Source organism: Lagopus leucura, unplaced genomic scaffold (genome assembly GCF_019238085.1).
Source record: "Lagopus leucura isolate 7727_CA_CO unplaced genomic scaffold, USGS_WTPT01 Super-Scaffold_100157, whole genome shotgun sequence".
NCBI classification, from domain to species: Eukaryota; Metazoa; Chordata; class Aves; order Galliformes; family Phasianidae; genus Lagopus; species Lagopus leucura.
Window position 1 is genome coordinate 15,840,277 of NW_024962334.1, and position 14,437 is coordinate 15,854,713.

The 14,437-nt window shown below is 38.0% G+C and overlaps 1 protein-coding gene across 1 annotated transcript in view; it reads right to left on the reverse strand.

Annotated features, from left to right (window-relative positions):
* Positions 1 to 14,437, reverse strand: part of KAT2B (lysine acetyltransferase 2B) — a gene marked incomplete at its 5' end in the record, with an annotated part of 41,063 nt that overhangs the window by 12,260 nt on the left and 14,366 nt on the right. Inside the window, 6 exons of the mRNA XM_042888517.1 lie at positions 1,884 to 2,092; positions 3,452 to 3,588; positions 7,138 to 7,263; positions 8,591 to 8,697; positions 10,825 to 11,016; positions 13,594 to 13,775. Coding sequence (XP_042744451.1) covers positions 1,884 to 2,092; positions 3,452 to 3,588; positions 7,138 to 7,263; positions 8,591 to 8,697; positions 10,825 to 11,016; positions 13,594 to 13,775 — 953 coding nt within the window. The remainder of the gene's footprint in view (positions 1 to 1,883; positions 2,093 to 3,451; positions 3,589 to 7,137; positions 7,264 to 8,590; positions 8,698 to 10,824; positions 11,017 to 13,593; positions 13,776 to 14,437) is intronic.

The following is a 14,437-nucleotide window of genomic DNA, read 5'->3' on the forward strand; positions in this document are numbered from 1 at the left end:
ACTACTCAGTGTAGGTCTCCAACTAGTGTCTCTGGACATCATGGCAGATATTGGGTCAGCTGTCCAAGCTACTCGTTTTCCTTCCATTGGGTCAACTGTTCAAAAAAGGCACCAGGGGGAGCAATATTCTTGCCGTAGCAATATCTATATCTCTTTCTCAAGCACGTCTGCTCTCCAGCTATATCCATACTGAAGAGCACTTTAACAACCAGCAATTCTTATCAACCTACTAGAAGAGTCTTTCCCAATAAAGAAGGGCCTAGAGAAATGCGGGAGGAGGCCATGGCCCAAGACCACTGCTTCAAGATTTACTTATATGTTTGATTATTGTGGAACCTAAACTTCTTCAACCAGTAGCCTTTGCTTGAGATCACAGTGCTGCTAAGACTCTTGAATTCAGAAAAGTTCTCAGTGCTACCTCCTAATCAAGCAGCATTTATCCTCACGGAGGAGAAGCAAAAGATTCCAGACTGGTGATGGTCCTCATAAGAACCTTGTTGATCTCTTCTGAAGAGAGCAGGATAAAGTCCCAGGGCTGGTCTCCTATGCTTGGAGACTGAAGTTCTTCCCACCTTTCCCAGCACTGGGCTGCCAGAGCTTCAGAGACTGCACAGAGCATGCAGCAGCAGAGCTGGTTGGCACTGAGAGTAGTGCAGAGGGAAGTGCTAGCAAGGCTAACAGCTGAGGAAATCATCCCAGAAATGTTTTCATAACTGTTGCAGCAATAATATCAGACACAAAGACAGTGGCTGATATCACTGGTGTTGGAGGTAGGCTCTACCACTAACCAGGCTGGGCAGCTGTCTAGATCAGCTCAAGCAGAGCTCCTTTTGTGGTCTCTACTGACATGTAGCAAAGAGCCTACAAGCACACTACACTGTGAAGAGCTGCAGTCAGCATAGTAGGCTCCTAGATCCTCACTGGACTGTGAACTGGATTGTTCACAGAAATTTGGGGAAAACACATTGGTTGGAAGTAGACTCTGTAACAAGTGCAACAGTGAAAAAATAGACACTTGTGAGGAAAAGGTAAAGAAACTGTCAGGGCTACAAATAGCCTTAATTTATTGATCAAAAAGAAGATTGATACCTGACATCCTTGAAACTGTAAAGGGTTGAAATCAACAGCAAGAGAGCGTTGTAAACAGAAGAAAAACGTCCATGTAGTACAACAGCTAAGCAGAAGATAAAAATCAGAATGGAGAGAGCTTAAATATCCATGAACCTAAGAAAAACCCTTTTTTCCTGCTTAAACACAATTCATCAGTTCACTAGGGTGGATGTAGGACAACATGCAACCTGTGGATGCTGCTACAGCCAGTGTATCTCTCTACAAGTGCCTGTGGTGTAGATTTGTACCAAAAGCAAGGCAGGAAATGTGCACGGATAAAGAGAAAAGTTATGTACTTGTGTGAGGAGTGATTCTAAGCATTCTCCCCATGTTGACTTAAATGCTGTTCTTCATAAATTCCACAAAATAAATTCTAAATTCATAAATTCTCACTGAAAAGCCTTGAATCTCTGCTGCCATTTGGTTTACAAACTCCAAAAACACAGGATGGAGCAGTCTGCAAGTCAGTATGGGTCCAGAGACCACTAACAAACACCATAATTATTTTCTGATTTTTGGTTCAAACATTCACGAGAATAACATATGTAGGAGCTTCATTAATTCAGCATTCATTTATTCAGTCACAAAAAAAGTATTTAGTTGCCAGCAGGACTGGCCAAGATTCACAGTGCCTGGAAGAGGTGGTAAAAAGGGTAGCAGGGGCAGAGTTCCCCTCTACAGTATTTGGGCTGGCTCATTCTAAAATCATTGCCTACAACAAGCATCATGCTCTCTCCATTTCACTCATGAAACTCCTCTGCAGCTGTACTCACGGATCAAAAACCAAACGTGTGATGTACTCCTTTGGCATTCGAGGGAGCTGATGGGAGAACACGTTCTGCAAACCAACCAGCCACATCATGATCTTCTTGTTTGGCTTCTGGTTCAGGGAGTTCCCAACCACGTGGAATTCAATCACCCCCCTGCGCTCCTCCAGTCTTGCTGCCTCATCCCGAGCTGAATGTGCCGAGAGGAAGTTGGTCTGTATGAAAGAGGAACACAATCACATTGTATGTATTTCACATCCTCTGATGCAACAACCTTAAGAAACAAACAAACCCTGTTCTTTTCCTAAGCCATCTGTTATACAAAAATTGAGCTGTCGATGATTACTCTTTATTTTGTTTTAAGCAGAAATGACAACATCAAATAAGCAGATACAAAATCTATGCTACAATACACAAAGGCATATTCAAGCTTCTTCTCAAGATTATGTATCAACAGTGATTTCTATATCTCAGCAAGTTCCAAAACATGACAGGGGACAGCATTCATCCTGTTGAAGTCCACGTCACCATGTCTTCACATTTTCTTTAGCTTGGGCAGAAATAGTAATGAATTTGCCTACACATATTGCAAACCAGAGACTTTAATGGCTTTGGAGGCATAGCTTTATCTTTTCATTTTAGCAGTGCTTTCCACTACCTACATCACTATCATAAAAGAAAAAAGAAAAAAGAAAAAAAGAATTTCTTAATTCCTACTGTTTTTGTCGTTATATATCTAGCAACTGCATATGCATATTTGCACAGAGATGAAATTCATACAGTCAATTCAACTTTTTCCAAGATCCTTTTACAATGCCAAGAGATTCCTGCATGTACATACTGTTTACTTTCTTAAAAGAAATTTGGCTGCTGAGTTTCTAGTCACTGCCAGGCCCAACATCCAGACTGTAAATACGCAAAGCCATCAGTCACAGTGTATATCTTGAGCAAGAAATGTAGGTGGTTCCAAACCTTCAGCACTCTCTAGCTAAATCTTGGCAAACAAGAGCTGCTTGCAAAACATAGCCTGGCAAAGAGAACAGAAGGAGGAAAAGCCAGCCAAAAAAAAAAGTGTGCAATTCTGCAATTCTGTTTGTTTTTCTCTTCCAGGAGAAAAAAAAGAGCAACTGTGGAAGAAGGAGCAACTAAGTGTTTAGATCAGCTCTTCTGCACTAGACAGAAGATTTAAATTTGGGTCTTTCATCCTTGTGCAGGACTTGAACATATTTTGCCTTGTCTGACATGCTGTATATATGATTAATAACAGAAAGTGTACTCTGGAATTATCCTGCTAAAAAAAGTATATTACAAAACAACCTCAAAACAACTTCTTCACTATTATAGTTTCAAATCTCTTTACAAACAACACACAAAGCATTAAGAAAATTTAGATTCTTCATTTTAATGATGCATTTCACTGATAGTGTTTGCTTACCTAAAATACCCTTTTAAAGACTGTATGTTTCATACTGATAGTATAGCACGTTTTGTGGACTCTTGTCTTAGTCAGTTCATATGGAACATTTATTAAAAACTGGCCATTTACAGACAGATCAGGTCTATACGTTCCTCACCTCTGGCCCAAGCATTGCCGCAGGATCTGTAATTGTTGACATCACTTCATTGATCAACTCAATAGGAATATCTCCTATAACCCTTGGTCTTTTCGAGTCCTCCAGAGAATACGGTTCGTTATTTTTTCTCTTTTCCCCTACAAAACAAAACCAGGACAAATTAAAAAAGACCAAACTTTCACAAACAGTTTAATCGCTATACTCATGAAACCAGCTAAGAGGAAGCAGAGCATGATTGTGAATCAGTTTAAATATTCTCACACATAAGCAGAAGGTTAATCACTTTTGTAATTAATCACTTTCTAATAAGAAGTTAGGATTTGAAGGTTTTTTTTATAGATAGAAAAGAAATTTGAATCTTAAATACTAACATACCAAGTATGAACCTACAAAAAGCCTGAACAGCATCAGCTGTTCAAAAATTGTGAGGTTAACATAGTGGATGAAGAAGTACTGCAATAAGGAATATATTATCAAGGTAAAGACCTCAAGTTATTTCAGACTCTGTTTCTTTAATCATGAATGCTGGGTGTAAGACACTGCCTCAGGGACCTAAAACAGAAGTTAACCTCTGAAAAAAAAAAACACAAAGTAATCTGGAGCAGTGCTAACAAAGCTCAGCCTTACAGCACAGGATACTATCCATCCCCAGTCAACATGGAACATGAGGTTAGGTAACATCTACAAATCTGCATTTCAGCTCTTTGACCTTCACTTCTTTTTTCCGCAAGATAACAAAGGCACTTAGACTTGGGACATGCTGTCCCTCCAAAAGTAATAGGACAACAGTGTCTGACATCAGCTGTTCACAAACACTGCAAAATTAAAAGTAGAAGAAATTGGAACAAAATAGCAAGATTAGGTGGCAGTGTATCAGAGAAGTACAGTACTTTCCAACAAATACACATGCCAGTATGATAAATAAAGTAACTATGATTTACCCAATCCATTTAAATTGAATGATTAAAAAAAAATTACATTAAGAATCCCTTTCTCAAAGTTCTTAAACTGAGGCCAAATTGTCAGTGAAGTTATGTTGGTACAAAGTACACAGTATGAAATATTCCTTAGTTGATGTAATTATATCACAAATTTATCTTGCACAGTCACAAAAATGCTATCAAAACTGACTTCTTGCTCACTAATATGCATTGCTGCACACACAATATTAAAAATTTTTGCCCTTTCGTAAGACTGCTGTATTTTAATAAAGTATTATTCTTCCACTGCCACCTCAAGAGTAAATACAATATGCAACAAGATATTGATAATACTTTGAACCTAACACATGTGTAACATGCACAGTCTAAGAGGAAAAAAAAGAGCATTATTTTAACGTTGGTCAGATGTAAAGAGTTAATGTAAAAAATAAGTGGTGGATCCTGAGAAAGTTCCCTCCCTTCTGTCTTGGAAAGCCACAGTAATGATTATTATTCCCAAGAATCTTTGTCCCTTTGACTATCACCTTGTCTTTCTCTTCTTACAACTCAGGCCTTAGATCATACTGACGCACATTACAAAGACCAGTTAACACTTCTCCTCTGCTTCCCTTCCTTCCTCTATCAACATTTCTTTTTGCTTTTACTATTTGCTACTCCTGTATTCTATCCCACCTCATTTCTCAGCTATGTTTTTGTTAAGTAGTCCTGTACTCTAGCACTTCTGCTATATTCTTCAGCTTGTATGTGAAGTATGGGGAATTACACGTATTTTTTATTCCTACAGTGTCAGGGTGAATATACCTCTCCTTGCTCTGTTCCTCTACAAAATCGTAATGAAATTACTCACTTCTCTGTTTACCTCAACACAATCTGTGGTGAAATTCTGTGCTGCTGACCTGGAGGGTAAGTGTTCAGTATATATTTTTGGATAACATACTATTTCATTTTGTGATTCATTGGAATTAAGTATCCATTATAGATTTTTTTCACTCTTATTGTATACCAAACAAGTGCAGTCTGACATGTCATACATATTTGACTTAGAAAATCAATACGAAGTTTCCAAATCAAAACGCACTGCGTTAATTATTAACCATACTACTAACTGTAGACCAACATGTGATATAGCAACAGCAACTAATTAAACAAATTCATGAAGGAAGCTTTTACCAAAGACAGGAATTTCATTCCATAATTACCTTTTTCTTATAGTTTTCTTTTTCTTTTTTTTTTTTTTTCTTAAAGATCTGAGACTGCTTCTTGTCAGAGCCAGGATAGAGAATTTTGACTGTGAATAGCACTTGTCAGTGAGCTACATTTTTGCTTGTTTGTTTGTTTTCACTTTGTTTTGTGAAACAGGAAAATCCACAATAACGCTGAGACCACCAGATAGTTCAGGGCCCAATATTTTACATATATTGTACAGACTGTCTTGCCACAAATACAGTACTCTAAGTATATGAATATTAAGTTGTTCACTCCCCTTTTCAGACTTCCAAGCAGCATAATTGTTTGATTAGCAATAGAATTTTATTGTTAACCTTAATTCATTGTGGAAATTGTTTATTCGTATTATTTATTTCCTAGTTTTTAAAGTCATTCATATGTGAATTAACTTTCCTCCTTATTTCTTACTGTAATTTGTTACAAGCTTTCTGGAAATCTGGGTACATTAGATCATTCAAAATTCTTTTCAAATGTTCACCATTGTCCTCCAATGGACATTCATGTGTTTTGCAAAATAAATGCCAAATTTCCACATGTCATGTTACACATATATTAATTCATTCAATTTTTAATCAGTTTATTATTTTCTCTTCTAACCATCTGAAATGGGAATCACAGTTTAAAAGTTTTCTGAATTTTCTTAGAATCCCTTTAAAAGCCAGTTTTGTACCCATGATGTTTCAATTCTATAGTGCTGAAGGCAAATTGAATGATAGCCCAGCTGCACAGCTTCATTAGCTGGTCAATTCCATATTTCTTTTCACACACTGAGAAAATATCATTTTTTCTTGTGACTATTTACTACACATTTCACCACTTTTAAGGTCATCTCTCAACTTGTTTTTCAAAAAGAAGGCTGCAGTTCAGGAGATTCCCTAAGTTCCTCTGCAGAGAACATTAACAATTCACTTCTTCAGCTTCCTTGAGGACTTATTTCATATAAGCTTGTGACCACTTCTTTGACTTACAAACTCTTTTGATAGACTCATGATTGAGGTATTTGAAAAATGTTTATGAGGAGAACTTACTCATTCAACATCTTTTTATTTTTCCCAAAATACCTTATTATAATCTGACCTCATTCCGGTATTATGTTTAACCTCGTGTGCGTTTGTTCTTTACTTTATTGCTCATAAGTATGCAATTTCAATACCTCAAAAGTTTGAAAAAAATAAAAAATAAAAAGCAATGGCCCCTTCTACTCTGCCTTTTCTATTTAAACAAAACCTTTTTTTCATCAGTTATGGTACTTCACTACAAGTGAAGCGTTTTTCAATGTCTGTCACATACAGAACTTTTACCATATAAATAGAATTTAAACAAACTGATGGATTCTTTTTTCAAAGATAGTTACCATATCTTCCAGTTAAATATTACCATAGAGGAGAAAAGCTATGCATGTCTGCGTGTGTCTTTTAGTAAAAACACCTCACTGCAACGTGAAAGCCATGGTCATCGTATACTATAACTACTGTTAACATTAACAGAAGCAAGAAGGTGAGTCTCCATCTTTGTTACCTAAGTTTGGGTCAAGGACTGAGGAAACTTTGCAAGCAGGACTCATATTTCCACTGTTGGGTTGCTCCAGAGATGATGGGCTTGCACAATATGAAACAGATCTTGCAACAGGAGGAGGATTGATAACTGCAATGGTATGAAAAGCACACAAATAAAAATCAGGATACAAAATCCATTACAGTGCTGATCAAACAACTGTCATGACCATGGATTCAGCTTCACTACAACTCACCTAGAAAGTAACATTATCAATATCAACAGAGCAATTGGTGGGCAAGCAGAGATATTAGAGCTTTACCTCAACATATTTTTCCTAAACTTAGTGAGGAACTGTACTACTTCTGGATGACAGCATTAGTTACACCTCACTGCAAAAATCTGGCCTTATTATTCTGCAGTGCTGAGCACATATTAAGAAAATTAGCTTTCTACACGTCTGCTAAGGTTACTGGCATTCAGCCTCATGAAAAGACTTTTTGCAGGGGCTCATTGAAAAGTAAAAATTCATCATTCAACTTCATCTGTCCACTTTAACAGCATTTAAAGGCTGGTTGGACAAATCAAACTCAAGGAAGGGAGAACTTGTTACACCAGTTAAGAGGTTGAAAGTACTCTTTCAGAAAGTCACAGTCAAACCTCTCTCTAAATTTAAAAACAAACAAAAACAAACAAGGAAGAAAAAAAAACCACCGCATGTAAAATCATCCAGCTTTCATTTGTTTCAGGATTTTTGGCAGGAAGGCCAAAATGGGAGGGAGGAGGGGAAATGAGATGCCAGCTTTCAATCTGGACACCTGCAGTCTTTCTCTCTGCATTCCTTTATCCTGGTGTCATCACCAGCAACAGCTCTTTGGTGCCATTTCCATGCCAAGAATCCAGTGCTTAAGAGCTGCAAATAAAAATGAAGCACTTCAGAAATGTACATGAAAGAATAAATTCTGAGAGCAAGATGATTTTAGAGTTGCAATAAATTTGTGCCTAAAGCATAATTTACCAGTTTTTGAACTCAGAAATTAGGAATTTCTAAGAAAAAAAAAAATTTCTCTATTAGTCTCAGAAACTAATTATCAGATGAAGTCCTGACATAACAGTTCAATCAACTGATTATCAGCAATTGTTGCAAAATACTGAATTAAATGACTCTAGTCTTCACTTCCTAAAATAATCAAGTGAACATATAAACTGCAAAAGCAGATTTTAAATGCTCTTGAGCAGAATAGAGAGGTAGAGCAAAAGAAAACTATCATTATTGTATTCCTGCAATTTCAAGGGTGACTTACAGACCTCTGAGTTACCTAGGAGAGAAGTGAATAAATCTGGAGAAAGAAAGGAAACAAAGTAAGGAAAAGCTATACAAATGCCAAAAAATCACGTGCATGTTTGCATCCAAAGCAGATGGTAAAATGCTGCCAGGTAGCCAGTGAACTGGCATGGGTCACTAAACCCTGCTTACCTGTCTGGATTCCCAGCTGGCCAGTTCGAGAAGTAGACACCATGAAATCCTGATCCCAAATAGGAGAATTTGGGCTGTACACTTCTTCTTCCAGCATTGACAGAAACCTAGGCACAAAAACAGATGAAATATTAACTTAAAAGAAGAATTCAATACAGGATTTTTTTTAGAATAAAGATTTTCTAAGTAAAAAAATAATAACTCTGTAAAAAAACACTGTTGGTCAATCTTCTTCAAATAAATTAATGTGCACACTATCACAAAATGGAGTAGACAATAAGTATCTTAATTCAGTCGAGAGATGATGCCTACAACAATTTGTCTGATTATAAGCAATATGTGCCTAACTTGATGGAAAAAAAAAAAACAAAAACAACAACAAACCAACGGGTAGAATCTAGACCAAAACTAAGCACTAATAAGAAAGCTGAATGTAGGCAGATTATAGGTAGTGATGTTATATAATGATGACAAAATATGTCTACCTACATAAGCCAGTGTTTTGTAGATATATTTGCCTCCTGCATCTCACAGATTCACAAAATCACAGTTTTAGTTATTAACAATAGGAAGACATTTTCATTCCTTTAAGTGTGTTACTGCAACATTTAATTGCATGTTTATGCTTTTATAGTAGTATTTTTTATCTCATTTTGGTACACTTACAGAAACTTTAAACCTTTCTCAATATTACTGCAAGTGAAAGGAACTCCAAAGCGGACTGCCCAGCACTCTTGGTTTCATGTGGCTAATACATCCATTCCCTTTCTGAAGCAAGATAGCTGCTTATCCTATTTTGCACAACAGGAGTTTTCAGACCAGAAGATATTTGACATTTATTTACTCTCTAGAGTCATCTGTATATACAGAAAATGCCCAGCTGAAAGCAACCAGACTGCTGAGTAAGACTTTCATGAACAGGGGAAGGATGTTCAAGATCAAGTCCTGCTGATGTATTTTATACACAGCATGTTTATACCTAAGCACAGCAACATGTGGTGCTGGCTGCTATCCCTACTGCTAATAATGGCTAGAAAGCAACTTCACCACTTGTGACTTCTTACAAGTACAAATGAATATTCAGCAAAGGCTGCATTTCAGGTAGCGCGATTTGCACTCAGCTCCAAGGTGGCTGCTTCCTAGGCTCAGACAGACACGTCACTGTGCCAAAGGAACTCAGAAATCTGCAGTCCTGGAAACCTTCCTCAGATATCATTTCTCATTCTTAACTGGGGGCTACTGATCACCCACACTGCCGGCAGCACACTCACAGCTGTGTTGCATGACAAGTCTCTAACAATATTTCTTTTGAACCACATCCACCTAGTTCTCCTGAGAGCAGTAACACCCTTTGGAGGAGCAGGAGGGAGCCCAGCCCCAGTACAGGACTCCCGCTCCATGCTCTGAGCTGTAGCACTCTGGCATATCTCACTGCATAACATCAGCAGTCAGAGACAAGCACTTCAGACAAGGCAGCCTGTAGAAAATTTAAAACACTCAGTAAACAGTGATTTTCTTCTTTTATTTCCCCAGATGCAGTGAACATTTAACGTTGTCCAAATAACTTTTCCAGGCTTTGGAAATGTAGGGACAGCTTTCCCCTGTGCAAATGTGCTCCTTGTACCAATGTGGTGTTGAATCTTCCTTACACCTACCTCAAGGCCAGATCACAATCCTGTTCTCAGATACACCAAGCACTCCTGTAAAAGTCTGCCCCAGAGACAGTTAACACTCTTCAAAGTATTAAAAGGCACTGTTAATAATACTAGGGGCAACAAAACCTATCTCTACCCAGCCTTGGAAAGTTCACGTGGTTTTTCATTCTCTTGAGGACTAACCATCTCTAGCCCCAGACAATAATCTGCAAATCCAACTCTCCTTCTAAAGCTGGTTCCTTACAATAGGTCACAAAGATAGGCATCCAAACAGGTCTTGAGTATCACCAGAGTAGGAGATACCACAACCTCTCTAGTACATCGTCATCCTTATCATAAAGAAGTTCTTCCACATGTTTGTATGGGACTTCCTATGCTTACTTTAGGCCATTGCTCTTTGTCCTATCACACATCACTGAGAAGAGCCTGACCTTATCCATTTGCCTCTCACTTTCCTTTATGTATTCATAAACATTAATCAGATCCCCTCCCAGTTCCCTTTTCCCCAGGTTTAGACATTTCCATGTCAAAGTCACATACAAGTGGTTACCCTCGAAAAATCACTTTGTGACACCTTACTTAGGGAAATGGGTGAGGATTAGTGTCCGTTTCTCCTGAGGAAGCTTGTCTTTCTCTTGCCTGGCCTGCTCCAGCAGTTGCCGTCTCATTACAGTAAAAACAGAGCGAAGCAAAGTCCTGCCAAAAACCTGCGTGGTTTCATATCGAGGTAGACTGTCACAGAACTGAGGGACATTGCAGTAACAAAGCCACCTGTAAGGATGAAAAAAGTCAGATAGCTATCACCATCTAACATATAAATTAATAACTGAAAGCATTAAAAGCACTATCTACATCATTTATAGTACAACTGAGAGCTATATAATTGTATAAATCAGCTCCACATTAAGTCTGAACAAAGTTAAATAGCATTTATATTGTCTGGCTTTTTTTTTTAAGAGAACTATCAGCCAAGCCCTCCTAAGTCTCCATATGTTCTTTTACTCCATGCTACAGTTTCCACAAGGTGCTCTTGTGATAGACAATACTCACATACCACTAAAATTCATGTTGACATCAAGGATTATCTCAAGTCATTCATGAAGTCACTTGCACCTTCTGCCTGTGACTCCAAAGACTTTGTCCTTGGCTTGGTCTATCTTCTCCTCTTTAAACTTCTGCATTTCCCCACACATACACAAAAGAGGTGACACTTCTAACTAGTTCCACTGGAATACAACTAGATTCCAATCCTGGTATCCCACCAGCTAGCTTCTTCGCATTAGCCATGATTCAATGCTCTCCTTTACAGTAATTTGCTACATAACGAGTCTTGCATGAAGAAGCAAATATTAAAGTGTAGCAAGTCATGCCACTGTTCTTAGAAAAGGCACAGTGTATTGAAGAGGTAAATCGAGAGAACATGGACTTTGCAGGCCAACAGGACTCCAGTGTTTCAACACCGGAGTACAGATGAACAGAGCCAATGGTTATCTATAGCTTTAACAGAATTAGATCACAACCATCACAAAAACTCTAACAATGAAAACTGGATATTTGGGTGTAAACAGGCTATTCTGGCTTCCGTACTGCTCGTCTCATTCAGATCCAAAGTACAGCCTCCCTCAAAACTCTTCTATCTTAATCAGACAGGACAACTTTTCAAACATAAGAGTTGCAAGATTGTTGTTCGATATAGTCGTACACACACCTCTGCTTCATGTTCATAGCTGATAAAGCACTCCTCTTACAGCACAAGAACACATGTAATACTCTGATAAAGTCACACAGAAATCATTATGCTTTCAAGTACACTCAGTGACTGTGAAAATTCACATGGTGCACCTTTGGTGCACAAGTGCTCCTCAGCACCCATAGCAGTGCCTCTATTGACAGGACAGGGCGTAATCCCAGAGGAAGAGAGAAGCTTCTACAGAGAAGCAGGAACTAGATGAAAAGAGGCCCTCATGTCTGAGGAAGCCTTAGGGACTGTGGACAGAAAGCTTTGAGAAACTGTAAGCTACAAAACGATTCACAACACAAGCCATCAATCAGATCCAGTGCTAGCTATTGATTCCTAAAAACATTTACCCCAGTTAACTCTGGCTATGACATATTTATTAAAAACAGAGATATCAAACACAATCTGAAGAGCCCCATCAGTACCTCTTCCAAGAAGGTGTTTGAGGTGACAGGTTTGTACAGGGACACATTTCCAGAGGTACAGATACGATCTGGGCCATATCTGAGCAGACTACTGACTCACTCAAATCACCCGTGACACCCTTCTACAGCATAGCTGGCTACTTCATGTCGCAGTGCATGGAAAAAGCTTGATGGGATGACTCTTCATGTTGTTCATCGTAGGTCAAGGACTAACAGATTTGATATAACATCTGCTGGTAAACAATAAAACCCCCTCCAGTTTTGTGGAAGAGGTGTGACTTGGTAGAGGGACAGTGTACAGATCAGCATCCTGCCTCTCACAGTCACAGGGCTTCTCATCTGAATGCACTATCCATAGTGCATACTTACACAGGTTTTTGCTCTTCTACTTCAAGGGAATAGGATTTTTAAGAAGAAAGGACATCCAAAAAGAGGAGAGTCCATACTCATCCTCAAACAGAGAAACTGTCTTTGTCCATTCCTTGGAACAGTTGAGCTGACAGCACATTGACTGCTTACAGCACTGGTAGCTAACTGCTGCCTGCACTGACGTGAGAACTTACTGCCTTTGTCTCTGTGCTAACTGGAAAAGGTACCACACTGTTTTAATGATGAAAGTAAAACTAAAAGCAACTTGGCTTTTTACACTAGCTTTTCTTCCCCCAGTGACTAAGTCATTCTTCCGAATTCTGATGGAGTATTAAAAGGTCAGACAGGAACTGTAATTCTAATTAACCTGATATCTCTTCACAATTTGGCAATCAAACATTTAAGAATTCTTTTTTAACTGTTCATATCTTCCATGATTTGGTTTCAAACCAGATGCTCTGCAAAGTTTAATACATATTTTTAAAGTTGAGTAAGAACTTGCCCTAATTTCTAGTACATGAAATGAGGACCTTAAACAAGCCTCTTACAATAACTGGACTGACAACTCTGCAAACATAAGAGTTGCAAAAGAGTTGTTACGTTTAGCTGTTTGCAAACATATAATCCCTTTCTTTGGCTGATAAAGCACCCCTCTCACAACACAATGATGAGTGTACAACTTTGACATGATTTCATTAAAGTCATCAGGTTTTTAATAAGCTCAGTGACAACAGGAATTCTCTCATGGCGTACCTGCGAGTACAGGTTCTCTATGTACATGTAAGCAAGATTTGTAACAAGCGAAAATGCCATTACCTGGTATAATTCACTTTATACCCTGCAATATCATCATTGGGTGATCTTAGTCTTCGTTGAGAAGGTGTCTCCAGGTGCCAGTAGTTAATGCGGTTCAGAAACATTTTAGCCAGTTCCACTATTGTCTGCCTTTCCTTTGAGGGTAAGTGGCTAAATTTGTACTGCACAAAATTATTCACACCCTCGAAAGAGAAGAAAAATGTCTAATTATTTACACAGAATTTTTGTAGGCGCAACCTTGAACACTTATCACTTTATGTCTATTTACCCTGGAGAAGGAAAAAGATATGAGAAAGAAAATAAGAACCAAAGACAAAGAACTCCTTTCTGAGGCACATGCCACAAGCTGTCTCTTCTGTTCAGAGAGTCAAGTGCATTCAAGTGTTTTTACTCCGTTCCTCTCAAGGACGTGAGTCAGTGGGAGAGAAGGAAAATTCTTTAACTTTGCTGTTTTCCAAATTAAAAAATAATAATAATCAGGGAACAAAGAAAGATCCACAGTGCTTTCTTCTATATGTTCATATAGATACAAGCTCGATGCTAACCATGCTGCATGATTTATGCATTTTCTCTGTAAACAAAGTATGTATTCTTCATCACCTAAAATAGTACAGTTGGTGCTGTGGGCTTCTATTTAATTTTTTGTCTATTCAGTACATTATTTTTTCAAGAAGTGCCAGTGTTTCACAAGTACAACACTTCAGTGCACTTTGTATGCCTGTCTACATTAAAACAAAACAAAAGAAAACAAAAAAATAAAATAAAATAAAATAAAATAAAATAAAATAAAATAAAATATAAAATAAAATAAAATAAAATAAAATAAAATAAAATAAAATAAAAT